The sequence below is a fragment of the Mytilus californianus genome, unplaced genomic scaffold (assembly GCF_021869535.1).
Source record: "Mytilus californianus isolate M0D057914Y unplaced genomic scaffold, xbMytCali1.0.p SCAF_8, whole genome shotgun sequence".
Taxonomy (NCBI): Eukaryota; Metazoa; Mollusca; class Bivalvia; order Mytilida; family Mytilidae; genus Mytilus; species Mytilus californianus.
Window position 1 is genome coordinate 6,105,275 of NW_026262734.1, and position 15,660 is coordinate 6,120,934.

Genomic DNA, 15,660 nt, shown 5'->3' on the forward strand with positions numbered 1-15,660 from the left:
TACAATCTTAACTAACATTCTCGTTGAACTTGCACAATGGCCGGATAGATTTGACGAAATTTGGAAATTTTAGCATCGAAAAAATATGCTTATCCAATTTGAGGCGTTCTAACTATTGTGTCAAAATGTGTAGATAAACCGCTGATAAGGTTGGATTGAGGGTTTTTGGCCTGAGATGGGAGGACATTTGTCTAGAAAACAGTAACTCAAAAATAGGTAAGCTTCTCAGAAAATGGAGCCATACGCCATGACTCATGGGAAGGTAACTGCTGGAAACCGCATGCGCGCCATATTCTCTGCCGGGAATGCTATCCTGTACAAAAATTGCATTGAAAAGAAAATGATTTATTAAAGCTGATCGAGATTGACAATTTATAACTGTTTTCTTCAGTGATTAAATATGTAATGAACTTAGAAAGGATATTATGCGTTAACGCGACAGTAACCCAAACGGCTCGATGAACCAAAGGCAAAGGGGCACTTGGAGCTCAACAATGACAACATGCGGCCTAACGCAATAATGGACATGTGTTCATCATACAAAATAAGAGTTAAGACCTGATCAAAGATACCTGGACCTTCCTTTACTTAGGGTCCACCTGCTTAAGGGTTCGAGTTAGCAAAAACGCTACATTTGTCAATCCTTTATATCAAATTCACTTGATCCCTCCTTTCCCCAAAAAACATACCACATGATATATACATCAAAAGGGACAGAGATCTCCTTCTCTAACCACTGTAAGTGCTTTAATTTTCCTTTTGGGTTAGACATGCATAAACAATTTTTAAAGATCAATGAAGTTGAAAATCGTATTGGGATTTTATGCATAATTGTTTATTTTTTGCTTTTAAATTTAAGTAACATCCAGCGGCTAATATTGCATGCATATTCATCATGAGAACACTTAAATGGATATATAATAAATGTTGTGGTATCTGACACAACTCAACAAAAGATGAAACCTTAAATTTTATGGAATTTGTGAAAAACATTCTGTATTCTGAAAAACAGTCGGTCTAGGCTATGATTCAAGGCCAACTAAAATTAATTAGATTTTCATCCAACTTCCAGACGTGATTCTTCCGGTGGGAGTCAAAATCTCCCGATTTTTAAGCCCTCTTCAGTCCCTCCCGTTAATAATTCAAATCTTCCATTTTTATCAAAATTTCAACCCCCAAAAAATTGTCAGTCTCTATTTTTTATTACCATCGATGTCAACATTGATTATGTTTTTTGTCACTGATGAAGGTAATTTTTACATGTAAATCAAAGAACTTGAATAATTATATGGCTTCACTTGACAGCTTGGGTGTCAAACATAGTATTAATCAACAATTTTTACCTCAGGTTAACTGTCGTTATGTAATAAAAGTTTTGTGAATTTCAGTCTTCACACTGAGTGGCAGCCCAGGCTTGTAATATTGCTCTCGGGCCTGTAAAAATCATATCTACAAGCCAACAGAATCTAACTAAAAATTTTCAAAAATTGAGCTCCGGGCCTGTAGATTTAGCAGTTCATCGTGAAGACTGGAATTTGAAAACACTTTATTAATAAAGAAATTTCGGGTAACTGTTTTAAGTTACCCTCCTTAAAATAATGTAAATTGATAAAAGAATATGAATGAAATACAAATTGAACAAAGAATTAATAAGAATGGTAATTTAATGAATTTAAATGTCTTAGGAGAAATAAGAAAATATTATTTTGAAAATTATTTGAGAGATCTATACTTCTCTTCAATGCTTAAATTGAAAGTTATAAGACACGATTGACCTTTCTATAATGACAACCGACCGTGTGATGGCTTTATAGCCAGTCAAGGTAGTTAAAAACCCCCATCATCATATAATGACATGACTGACCGTGCACGACCCTCATGGGTAGTCAAGGTCGTTAAAAAACGCCCTTGTCGATAGATAATGACTGAGAGCAGGGATCACCACAACCTATTTAAGGATGGCGGTGCGCCACGCTAAAATTTCTAGCACCACGTTAAAATTCCCAACGCCATACTTATTTTATTGTCAACCTCACTTGAAATCCCAATAGATTGAAGTTAAATTTCAGATATCCCTAATCCAATTATCATTTCAGTGGCAATTAAGAAGTCGAATTATTGTTAATTGCCACAAGGGATGTACACTGACAGCTGACTATATTATTTACACGGTCTCGCGTGGTTGAACAGGGTAACAACCAATGAACGATCATGACCCAGTTTCTTCAATTTGAAAAGTAAAACTTGTTTGCAAACTACAGTTATTTTATAAATGCATATGTTTGACTATACCTTAAATGGAATGTTTATATCCTAACTACATTAATAAAAGCAGTAATCCAGAAAACAAATGGATTCCCTGACCACATGATCCTTTTGTTGACAACAATGTCACATGATCTCTTTTGGCGGGAAAATACTGGGGAATACCTAAATAACAGACAAACATTGTCATTCCTTATCTTATCTTATCTTAAATCTCATTTAAAGTAAGAAAAGAGTAAAACTTGATATACGGACGCCATATAGTGATTGTCTGTCCGTCCGTCCGTAACAAACTGTGTCCTCTCTATATCTAGAGAACCGTTATGATTTCAAAGTTTATACTTGACATGTATATGAACCAACACCAGAGGGTGTGTCATAATGTATGTACAACTTCTAGGTCAAAGGTCAAGGTCAAAAACTTTGGTTTTAGTTGACAACCCCATGTCCTATGGTAAAGATCGTGTCCGCTCTTATATCTTGAGAACCGTTATAATTTCAAAGTTTATACTTGACATGTATATAAACCAACGCCAGAGGGTGTGTCATAATTCATGTACAACTTCCTAGGTCAAAGGTCAAGGTCAAAAACTTTGGTTTCAGTTGACAACCTCATGTCCAATGATAAAGATACAAATTTTTTACCACACATTATTCACAGCGGGGCCCACAGAGATGGCTCCGATCTCAATGATATCTAGTTGTATTGAAAAAGAGGAAAGTTAATTTAATAAGATTCTACATAACGCATATGATTTTATAAACTGCTAGATAGGCTTAATTTGGTTGAAATGACTGAAATTCTGTGACTGAATATTTTTTTTTTTATTACACTTTCTTTATCTTTTTATACCTTTTTACCATGTAGTTTTCCATAAGACAATTTAGATAAAATTTGTCAGAATATTCCTGCAATCTCGGAAGTCACATCAGGTGTTTACTCTCCCTGTTTAATATGTTCCTACAAGTGTGGTGACCACTAATAGGACCAACTACAAAATCTGTGTGAGACCCCCTTTCCAAATTAGCTATATATATGACAAATACATGTAAGGCTCCGTGTTGAAGACCGTACTGTGACCTATAATGGTTTACTTTTATAAATTTTGACTTGGATGGAGAGTTGTCTCATTGGCACTCATACCACATCTTCTTATATCTATATAAGGCATATATAATTAATAATTCATGCACAAGGAATCGATTCGACAACGCAACACAAAATCTCTGATTTAATGAAAATTTTCAAAACTCCAGTTGTGACTTGACAACTCTGTCACTTGTATGAACTTGTGGAAACAAATTTGGGGAGGTGGGGAAGATTTGATCTTTTATAATTTTTATTTCCTCTGAAATCCTTGTTGTCTTCATATGTTAGTTTTTATACGACCGCAAAAATTAAAAATTTTTTGGTCGTATATTGGTATGACGACGACGTCGTCGTCCGGCGTCGTCCGAAGACACATTGGTTTTCGCACTCTAACTTTAATTAAAGTGAATGGATCTCCATGAAATTTTACCATAAGGTTCAATACCACGAAAGGAAGGCTGGGATTGATTTTGGGGGTTATGGTACCAACAGTTAAGGAATTAGGGGCCAAAAATAAGCATTTTTGTAACTTCCAGACAATAACTTGTGTGTAAGTGTATGGATCTCTCTGACATTGTACCACAAGGTTCCATATCACAAAGGGAAGGCTGTAATTGATTTTGGGGGTAATTGCCTCAAAATTTTAGGAATTAGGGGCCAAAAAAGGGGCAAAAAACAAGCATTTTTCTAGTTTCCAGACAATAACTTGTGTTCAAGTGTATGGATCTCTCTGAAATTGTACTGCAAGGTACCATACCACAAAGGGAAGGCTGGGATTGAGTTTGGGGGTGATGAATCATAAGGGGGTTCAAAAAATTTGGGGGGGGGGATTTTTTTTTCTTCTTTTTTTCCTATTTTCTTTCTTTTAAAATTTTCCATTTTAAGTTGGTTATTTCTGATTAATATTTAAAAGCAAATAATAATGATATGGTAGGAGATACACACCAAACAGGATGTGTAAATTATTATATAATAAGTATTGTGCAATAGCAAGAAATTTTCAACTGCACAGTATTGCACAATAGCAAGAAATCTTCAATTGCACAGTATTGCGCAATAGCAAGAAATATCCAATAGCAAGAAATTGTCAATTGTACAGTATTGCGCAATAGCAAGAAATATTCAATTGCACAGTATTGTGCAAAAGAAGATACTTCGTATAAATTGCTTATTTCTTGATCAATTTCAATGGGGTTTTATTCTTGAATTCTTGGGGTTCTTTAATATGCTGAATCTAACCGTGTATTAAGTTTTTGGGTTTTGGGCCCCGTTTTTAAATTGGTCCACATTGAGGTCCAAAGGGTCCAAAATTAAACTTTGTTTAATTTCATCAAAAATTGAATTATTGGGGTTCTTTGATATGCCGAATCTAACCCTGTATTTAGATTCTTAATTTTTGGTTTCGTTTTCAAATTGGTCTACATTAAGGTCCAAAGGGTCCAAAATTAAACTAAGTTTGATTTTAACAAAAATTGAATTTTTTAGGGTTCTTTGATATGCTGAATCTAAACATGTATTTAGATATTTGATTATGGGCCCAGTTTTCAAGTTGTTCCAAATCGGGGTCCAAAATTAAACTTTGTTTGATTTCAACAAAAATTGAATATATGGGGTTCTTTGATATGCTGAATCTAACCATGTATTTAGATTTTGGATATTGGACCATAATAGGTGAATGTCCAATTTAAAATTTTTAAGTTCTTAGACCACATTCATTCTGTGTCAGAAACCTATGCTGTGTCAAATATTTAATCACAATCCAAATTCAGAGCTGTATCAAGCTTGAATGTTGTGTCCATACTTGCCCCAACTGTTCAGGGTTCGACCTCTGCGGTCGTATCAAGCTGCGCCCTGCGGAGCATTTTATTATGTCTTTGAATTTCTTTTCTTATAATAATGAAAAATCGCTGTTGATGATGAAAGCATCTATTGTGAGAACCCGGGAACTAGATATTGCTTTTGACATTTGGTCAAAGCGACTTTTTAGTTGTCTGCTTGTGTGATCCCTGGCTTTTGATATATTTCTTCAGCGATTATGGTCTAAGATCTTTTTTCTACTTACTGAAATTTTTGTATGCTACAAAATTATCAACAATGTTACCAGTAACGGAAATCATAAATGTTTTAAAATTTTTAATTCTGGGCAGGCGAGGATGAACATTTTTCAATTAATTTTAATTTGCCTAATACCTATTTGCAAAAAGTGACATATTTTATAAATACAATGTAACTTATCTTGTAGGGTAGTAGATGATGCACCAGGATGGTACAGATAAATCTGAAATACAGCAGCCTGGAGTTGACATTCTAACTGGCATTCCAATTACTGCACAAGGTAAACAAAGTGTTACATGTAGGTTGTATGTTGCAATCAGTTATCTTCAGTATACCACTTGATACTTTGATAAGATATGGCTCATTATGTAAAAACATTCTGGTGGAGAGTTCTCGTTGGCTAACATACCAAATCTTCTTATTATACGACCCTTAAAAAATTTTGCGGTCGTATATTGGTATGACAAAGGCGTCATCGTCGTCAAAGACACATTGGTTTTTGCACAATAACTTTAGTTTAAGTGAATGGATCTCTATGAAATTTTACCAAAAAGTTCAATACCACAAAAGGAAGGTTGGGATTGATTTTAGGGGTTATGGTACCAACAGTAAAGGAATAAAGGGTCCAAAAATAAGCATTTTTGTAGTTTCCAGACAATAACTTGTGTTCAAGTGTATGGATCTCTTTGACATTGTACCACAAGGTTCCATATCACAAAGGGAAGGCTGGGATTGATTTTGGGGGTAATTGCCTCAAAATTTTAGGAATAAGGGGCAAGAAACGAGCATTTTTCTAGTTTCAGGACAATAACTTGTGTGTAAGTGTATGATCTTTATGAAATTGTACTACAAGGTTCCATATCACAAAGGGAAAGCTGGGTTTGAGTTTGGGGGTAATTGCCCTAAACGTTTAGGAATTCGGGGCCAAAAAACAAGCATTTTTCTAGTTTTCAGAATAAGTTGTGGTCAAGTGTATGGATCTCTCTGAAATTGTACTGCAAGGAACCATACCACAAAGGGAAGCCTGGGATTAAGTTTGGAGGTGAAACATTAGGGGGTTCAAAAAATTGGGGTTGGGGTTTCTTTAAAATTTTCCATTATAAATTGGTTATTTCTGATTTATATATAAAAGCTTTAAATAGGTAAATTAAAATTTTTTAAGTACTTAGACCACATTCATTCTGTGTCAGAAACCTATGGTGTGTCAAATATTTAATCACAATCCAAATTCAGTGCTGTATCAAGCTTGAATGTTGTGTCCATACTTGCCCCAACTGTTCAGGGTTCGACCTCTGCGGTCGTATCAAGCTGCGCCCAGCGGAGCATTTTATTGGTCCTGTTTTCAATTTGGTCTACATTAAGGTCCAAAGGGTCCAAAATTAAACTTAGTTTGATTTGAACAAAAATTTAATTTTTGGGGTTCTTTGATATGCTGAATCTAACCGTGAATGTATTTAGATTATGGATATTGGACCATAATAGGTAAATTAAAAAATTTTAAGTTCTTAGACCACATTCATTCTGTGTCAGAAACCTTTGCTGTGTCAAATATTTAATCACAATCCAAATTCAGAGTTGTATCAAGCTTGAATGTTGTGTCCATACTTGCCCCAACTTTTCAGGGTTCGACATCTGCGTTCATGTCAAGGTGCACTCAGCGGAGCATTTTATTTTTAAATTTGATGCTATAGTGTTACTACTAGTGATCATAGAAACCAAATGCAGAGTTGTATACTACTGTGTTCGGATGAGCAGATAACCAACTACAGATGCTATTGTATTTTCATGAACAAATGGTTGGATTTTATCTGTGACTTTGTTAATATGTTAAAGAGGACATATTTGACCAATAATGGCTTTTGTCATATTGTTTGGCAAAATTAAATATTAGTGTCTTATTTAAATATCAATGAATATTAATGACAAGATCACAATATGAGGCAATTTTGAAGTTTGGCATGAAAAGCAAGAAGTTTGAATCCGAAAGCAAATATGTAAAGACACAATTCAAAAATTTATATACTTATGTCTTGTGATCTTCTGCAGGGTGTTATTCGATAGATACACAAGTCTTTTTGGTTTTAAAATCATGGGACCGAAAAGTGGCAATGTACTTTCAATATACAATATTTTCACCAAGAAAAATACTTGTAAACAAAAAAACAGATTGTTGTACACAGAAAAAGACCTGTTGATGGATATTGAACATGTTCATATATTCAATGAGTTTGATTGTATTTTTCTTCAGCATTATGTCAACAGTTACTTCCAGGATCACCAGCCAATACTGCTCCAGGCACACCTGTCTATGGTCTGACCTCAGGGATCCCATCTACTGTGCCTCGGACAGTAAAACAGGAGTTACCAAGTAGACACTCAGGAGGTGGTACCGTTCATCATCATGGTCCTACACCACCACGGACAGGGTCATTACCCTCGCATACCAACCTTTATCATAAAATGTCTAATCAACAAAAATCCAGCACTGGACATTCTTCATCTGCCTTTGCTGCTGCTAATAAACTTTTGATGGAGACGAAATCTCACAGTGGACTTAGTTCCACATTCCCAAACCTAACAGCTCTGGCTAATCAGAGCTCGTCCGGTCCCTCACCAAAGAAGAAAATAAAAGTGGAAGAGAAACCCCCACCAACGTCTGAAATAGCTAATTACAGGAAACTTGTTCATGATAACAAAATTAAAGAAATGTTGGAAATCAAAGAGAACTATATTGAAAATTTGTCTGAACTGTTTTTCTTGCAAAATGGGGGCAATATGATGGATTATTTTGTATGGACAAAAAGACCTACTCCACAATTAGTGAACTTCTTGAAATCATCAAACATTGACAGTGATGATGAAGAAGATCATGGTTTAGAAAGAAAAATTAATAATGAGGTATGGATGTTTAAAAGATGTTCAATTGAATTTTTCTCAGACTTGAAATAAATAGATGTCTCCCTGTGAAACCTTAAACTTCCATGTGTTGTTTTATTTCTGAAGTAGGGTCTTGAAGGGGATGAGGAAAATGTATGGTTATCCTGCTTAGAACCAATACTGTCGCAGTCATTGATCAATAAAAAAAAATTCAAACTGCAACAAATGTATTTGATTTCACCAAATTTCTTGATGAAATATTTATAATGTCATGATTTTTCACAACAATCTTATCTTTTTCAGGTGAAGGTTTTAACATGCAGTGGAAGTAATGTTCCTATTGCCACTCCAGTGGCAATATCAACCACACTACCACCATCTGTAGCAGCTCTCAACCAGCAGGGTAGGTTATGATGGGCAGCATGCAGTGGCCTGTTTATTTCTCTGATAATTTTCAAAATAAGTTTGTACTGTAATTTGAAATGTAAATGAATCCAGGACATATGTAAAACAATTGGTATGAATATAATTGCATGTTTGTAGCTTACAAACCATCATAGATTTGCTATGTAACTGTATACATAATGCATAGTTCAGCACATTTATACACACAGAAATGTGTAAGATTTAAAACTTTTGTTAAATATGAATATAACACACAAGTACCAACATGCTTTACTGGATTTCTCTTCATCAGAAATACACAAACAATTTGAAAGCCAATGGATAAATACTTGAAAAGATATGCAACATGAAGAGAAGTCAAATCCACCAGTGATCAACTCTTTGTGTGAGGAAGTTGGAACCTTAGTTCCAATAATTTTTTGCCACTGAATGTTAAGCAACCAACAATCAATCAATCAATAATTTTTAAACCAACTGAAAATTTTAAACAATACAAATTTTACCAAAAATGCATAAATAAAGGTACATGTACATGTATACCGAATAACTGGAAAAAGTAAAGTGACTTTAAAGAAAAGAGGCGCAAAAGATACCAAAGGGATATTCAAACTCGTAAGTCAAAAACAAACAGACAACGCCATGGCAAAAAAAAAAAAAAAAACAAAAGACAACAGTAAACAAAACACAACATAGAAAACTAAAGACTACACCAAAAACCGGGGGTAATTAATTAATTGTAAAAACAAAGCCTGAACAATATATTTGTATTATATTTATCTACAGTGTTTTTAAAGTATGACTTAAATGTAATTAAGTTAGCTAGCATTGCATGTAATAACTGTTTTTAGTTCTCATTGATTTAATCTTTCCAATTATTTTATGCATTATATTTTAAGTTAACACAAGTATGATCTGGATGTTGAGAAATATTTGTCTCGACATTGGCTGTTTTTGATTACTCAGTTTTTAAGTGACATGGATTTTTATAGCCTTAAAATTTAATGATTTGAATATTGGAATTACTGCACTTGCACAAATGCATTTTGCTTGCTTATACAATGCAATTAAAGTCTTGCCCCTTATAAAGAAAATTTTAAGGAAACAACCACTATAAATTTATCAGGTTGAGAAAGTGATAAAAGTTTCGACATATCCAAGGGTAAAAAAATTGTATAATTCTAGGTTGGACGGAATGGTCTATATTATATTTTAAACTTGGTTTTATTCATAGTCTGTTTTACTTGCTTTTCACGAGTTTTAAGGGTCAATTTTGACAACATAAAACTATAGTTGGTCTTGATAGGTGATAATTTGTAGGGAGTTGTATGTTCACACTTGACCAGATAAAACACTTTAACCCTAATACCTGTGAAATAAAATCATTGATGTTAATGAAATATAACTGAGTGGGTTATTATAGAGGCCTGAATAATGTATATATAAACATAATTGTGTATATTGGTAGGTATAAATAGATGTTGTGGTTTTTGTGTGCTTGGCTGAATGTGACTACACTGCTTTTTAGGTCATTTAGTAGCTTTTATGTTTAAAGCTCTTTTCCTTTCATCCTGTTTTGGATTGATTTTTGTCTGAAAATTCAAATAATTCAGTGTTGGGGTTTGCTCCATATATGACCTTTTTAATTAAGTTTTGAAACTAGCTATTGATATTTTACTATACTGTCCATTTTTACTTTTCAGAACTTCAAAATTATATTTACTAGACCAGATCTATCCTTTTCTTTTCATGTTTTGGTTGAAAATTTGGCTGTATTTTTAGGTTCTACATACATTTAAAAGAGGCAAATTTTACTTTCATGTAAGAAAAAAGATCAGATGTTTATTTAAAAGGTTCAGTTGATGTATTTGAAAAAGAATTTTCCTCTTGTCTCTAAATAACATGTACAATCAGTTATTTGTGTAAATCACACGCAAGTTTTGGTTCTGAGATGACTTATAGGACAAACCCCAATGCTATAATTATTTAACAGATGCAAGGGAAACCCCATTGCTATGATGATTTAACAGGTTTTGAGGTAAAACGCCAAGGAGGTAGACATGGGATGGTGTTTGGTCATGCTCTGCCTATTACGCCACATTCCTCCCCACCTGTCAGCACTGAGTCTATAGTCACGAGCAGCATTCCTCCACAACTGTCTTATCTGACAACACAGTCACCAATAGCTGTTCCTCTATCAGTCATTCAGCCAGGTACACAATTACTGTCTCACTGTAGGTTGTAAAGGCAAATATGTCATATTTACCAAAAATAATTTATATTTTTTATATATAGATGTGTTAACTAGAGGTGATTTAACCGTTTATTTTTTTTGTTAACCACTTTTGAAATGTGCATTGTTCTTTTATCATTGAAACCGAAATTCATCTAGCCAATTGTAAGAAAATTTTAATATAACCTTGAGAGTTTTTCTATAACAAATTTACATAAGTTAAAGTAAACAGTCTTCTTGAAATAAAAGCAGGATTTTTGTTGACTTGTTCCAATAAACTTTTTTTTTTTTACAAAATTAGATGACTCAAATTTTTTTTACAACAGCCTCTTGTTGAAACCAGATTTTGTATGAGGTTGATGGGCAATTTTAAATACAGGAAGACATGAACTGAATTGGCATGAAATTCAGTGGTTTATACTCATCAGATAACTTGAAATACTCATTACATGGAACATTACATACTATATGTTAAAATGCAGTATAGAATCCTAAACAATTTGAACATAACGTATTGTTCTATTGATAGAGATGACACAGTCAGCCATGTTGTCTCCCGCACTGACAGTTTCCAGTTCAGTGACGACGACTGTAACACCAGCTGTGACTATGCCACAACTACAGAGTCAGCTGACAAAGACTGTTACAGAGACAAAACCACTTAGTATTAACACTTCTATAATAACAAAGTCTGCAAGTTCTCCTGCATTGTAAGTTGTCAAACCACTTAATCTTATTCTGCAATTTATGCACACACACACACACATAAGGCTTTGTTAAAAAATATTGGGTATTGAAACAATGTTTTCAGTAACTATATTTGTTACTGTGAACTGACAAGGACTATTCTGTGCAATAAATAGACCAGCACAAATCAGTTATCATTAAATATAAGCCAAAATTTATATCAAGACTGCATCCAAGTGATTGCAATTCTTTTTTTATTTTGGCAACAGTAATCTGTAGTTTTGCTTCCATGCCTGCTCTTACCCGTGTCAGGTGTGGCAATGATAACTGCTACATAATTGACCATGGCCTGTGTTATCCTCAAATTTGTAAACAAAATATTTTAAGAATAGTAGAAAGAACTGTAGACCTGGTCTTCAAATATTTGCAATAATTAAATTTTCAAAAAGATGGGATGATACCAAAGGAACAGTAAAACACTCACAAGTCCTGTAAATAACAAAGTATAGCAAAAATAATAAAGTGCCTTCCAACCTTTGTCTGACATTTCTTGAATTTGATTAGACCTATAATCACAATAAGCTAACAAACTATTACACATCAAATTGCAGATCCACTATGGTTAAAAGTCACAAGTCACCGCCAGTTTCTCCACTGACCACTCCAAGACCATCACAGATTTCCTCTGTATACGATGGAAGTGTAGGAACACAAGAGGCTATTGTAGAGAGAGCTAAACAGGTAAGTCATTTAACTGTTTGATTTATGAAAAATTACCAGATACAGAAAGGACTTTTTGAAAATTTGCAAATATTTCATATACTGTGGACTGACAAGGATTAATCTGTACATATAATCGTGTAGATATACCAGAATTATTTAACTTGAATATAAGCCAAATTTACATCAAGATTGCATCCAAGTGAATGCAATTCTTTCGTCATTTTGGCAACAATAATCTGTAGTTTTGCTTCCATACCTGGTCTTACCTGTGTCAGGTGTGGCAATGATAACTGCTACATAATTTATTATTATCTGATTGTAAATGAAAATAATTGACAAGATTAGTGTGTTTTGCCGAATGCACTATCTTCACTCTTTCTAGAATAATTTTTCAAAACCAAAAATGTGTTTTGTAATATTTTGTATATTATAACCCATTACATAATCATGTCTTTTAAAAATTCAGGAGGCTCAAGTAATGCATAGAGTTGCAGAGTTGAGAAAAGATGGATTGTGGTCCTCCAGAAGGTTACCTAAAGTACATGAACCTCCGAGGTGTAAAGGTCATTGGGATTACCTACTGGAAGAAATGCAGTGGTTAGCTGCAGATTTTCAGCAGGAGAGGAAATGGAAAAAAGTTGCAGCTAGAAAGGTGTGTATAACTCAATGTCTGTTTTCATGACGGTTTCCACTCTATCGTTCAAGTTTTTTGCACCTTTTATAGGGTGCAATAAAACAATATAGGTTCTTAAATGAACTTCAATTGGTAGAACTTATGAGTAATTCTTTTCTTTTTATATTACACTTACCATATTAGAGGAACATTATTAATTCCAATCTGCCTGTCTGGCAGGTTATAGTTTTGGTTTAAGTCAGTTTGTGGTCGTTTACACTTGTAACTTAGTACTTAAATTAATTTTGAAGTGAATTTCAAAAAATGTCAAAGTAAGGTTTTGAACTAGATTTTGTGGTTTGCTGAACATAGAAATATAATCCAAGGGAATTTAAAACAAGCATTTCAGCCAGATACATATATCAGTGTTGCATATAATTATGTTCTTTCAGCTTGCTAAAATGGTAACCAAACATTTCCAAGATATGGAACAGAAAGAACAAAAAGCAGAGGAAGAAGAAGGAAAGAAATTGAAGAAAATAGCCAGTCAGATTGCTAAATGTGTTAAAGAATTCTGGTCTAATATTGAAAAGGTAATAACCAATCAAGGCTCATGTAGTACATTGCTCGACTCCAGTATGCAAAGTTGTTGGTTTTGATCCACGACCACATCAGAATATTGCATGTTTTCTTAATTGTCGGAAAACATCAGTTTAAGTAGATAAAAAAGCAAATTATTGGAACAGCTGCTAATTTCCCAACGAGGATTTTCAAATATTTATCATTAGATTTTACGTTTTTACTAATATTAAAATGTAATTGACAGGTTGTACAGTATAAACAACAAAGTCGCTTGGAAGAGAAGAGGAAGAAAGCGTTAGATATCCACTTGAACTTCATAGTGGATCAAACTGAAAAATATTCTACATGGCTGACTGAAGGATTGAAACAAGGCAGTTCTGTAGGCTCTACAGCAGGCTCTCTAGGGTCTCTCAGTGAAGCAGGAGATGGTCAGTATTAAATATGAAAATAAGAAAATGTGGTATGATTGCCAATGAGACAACTATGCACCAGGGTTGAAATGAAGTGGATGTAAGAAATTATAGGCAACCTTGTGCTTACTTTTGATTAAATTACACCAGAAAGACTTCTATCTCCAGGATAATCAAGTCTTCAAAGAACAAACATTTAAAACATTTAAAATATTGTCAATCAAGTGGGCATTCTTGACAAATCAATGTGTTGTATAAAATTATCAACTGATACACATTATGCATAGCTTGATTACTATTGCAGGAAAATAGTGTCTTGAAATCATTGTTAGAGATGTTAAATGAGAAGTGTTTATAATTACAGATGAGTTTAAACCAGAGGTGGAGGAATCTGATGATGAAGAAACAATTGAGAAGGAAGAAGAAGAAATGGAAAAGGATGAGGTAAAATATGTTTTAACTTATCTGTGTGTTCAGCATTATTTAAGAAGCTTGCATATAAGCAAGTTTCCATATCAAAATTCTTTGTTTTGGGAACTCCAAATAAAGTAATAAAAGAAACCTGCTATTAACATTTTTGGATATACCTATTTCTACTTTCAATGCAAAAGTATTGTACAAAGAATTATTACCTTATCAAAAGCATCATTAGCTTAAAAGCTTAATGTGGGTTGGTTGTCTTTATTAGTCGTTTAGACCTAAGGCTACAGTGCAGAAGGTTTTGGGGCACTGGAAATTTCAGTACATCAGAAGGGTGATATTCACCCTCCCACAGACATCTCTTTTACCCAGACAGGAGTTTTAAACTAGTATGAATACTTTGGAGGCCTCTATTGGTCAAAGGGGCCCAGACTTAGATTAGATCAATCTTCAGATATCTCTTTGGTTTGTCTGTTCCCGCTCTGGTTGCCCAGTGGTCCTCTCCGAGTACTTCGGCTTCCTCCACCATAAGACTTACCGGTGTCCTAGCACTCCTGGCGTGTTGGGTTTGGGATTTGTCCTTGGTGGTGGGTTGTACATATGTTAGTGACACATCACCATTAATCCTGTTACGGAGTGTACATGGATACCACTGTACCCTCGCACCTTCAAGGGGAGGCTCTGAATAACGGAGGTATCAACCAGTACATACACACAATAGCTCAATATTTGGTATTATGAATGAGAGTAGATTGCAAGTCTTATTAATATTTGTTTTTCTATTTTTTCCATGTATCTAGAAACTGTTAATGCAAAAAATGATATAAACAGTCAAAATTGCACTTATATTTTGTCATAAGCTGTTTCTTTTCACAGAAAATATAACATAAAACTGAGTCGTTGTTTCTTGAATTGCCATCCTAAAATGTAATGAACAGATAGTCTTGAGAAGTTGTGATAATATGGAGTCAAGAGTCACCAGATGTGTAGATTGTTGCCACTTTGGTGCTAGTGATTTCCTACATTAAATCCTGGCTTTATGCACTGAGTACTTGCTATATATCAGAGATACTTGGTTACCTTAGCTTGAAACAGTGCATTTTTTTGCACCAGGAATTCCAAAAAAGTAAAATTCACCAAACATGTCAAAATACGAGGATTTCATTGATAAAATGATTAGACTGACCTAATGTGACCACTTTTCTGCTGAAATGTCAGTTTTAAATACTGTTATCTTTATATCCTTTTAAAGTGGCCTTACTGTTCTTTCGAAAACATTTCAAATTGAAGTGTATTACAATTG

The 15,660-nt window shown here is 34.0% G+C and overlaps 1 protein-coding gene across 3 annotated transcripts in view; it reads left to right on the top strand.

Annotated features, from left to right (window-relative positions):
* The first annotated feature begins 3 nt into the window (after positions 1-3).
* Positions 4-15,660, top strand: part of LOC127711755 (helicase domino-like) — a 110,499-nt gene continuing 94,842 nt past the window's right edge. For 2 of the 3 annotated variants that reach the window (XM_052217866.1, XM_052217867.1), the window contains exons 1-11: positions 4-216; positions 5,598-5,690; positions 7,659-8,308; positions 8,591-8,690; positions 10,720-10,902; positions 11,452-11,632; positions 12,221-12,350; positions 12,799-12,984; positions 13,398-13,538; positions 13,772-13,955; positions 14,302-14,381. In XM_052217866.1, coding sequence (XP_052073826.1) covers positions 5,606-5,690; positions 7,659-8,308; positions 8,591-8,690; positions 10,720-10,902; positions 11,452-11,632; positions 12,221-12,350; positions 12,799-12,984; positions 13,398-13,538; positions 13,772-13,955; positions 14,302-14,381 — 1,920 coding nt within the window. In that variant the 5' untranslated portion in view covers positions 4-216; positions 5,598-5,605. The remainder of the gene's footprint in view (positions 217-5,597; positions 5,691-7,658; positions 8,309-8,590; positions 8,691-10,719; positions 10,903-11,451; positions 11,633-12,220; positions 12,351-12,798; positions 12,985-13,397; positions 13,539-13,771; positions 13,956-14,301; positions 14,382-15,660) is intronic. The other variant, XM_052217868.1, reaches the window with a different exon arrangement.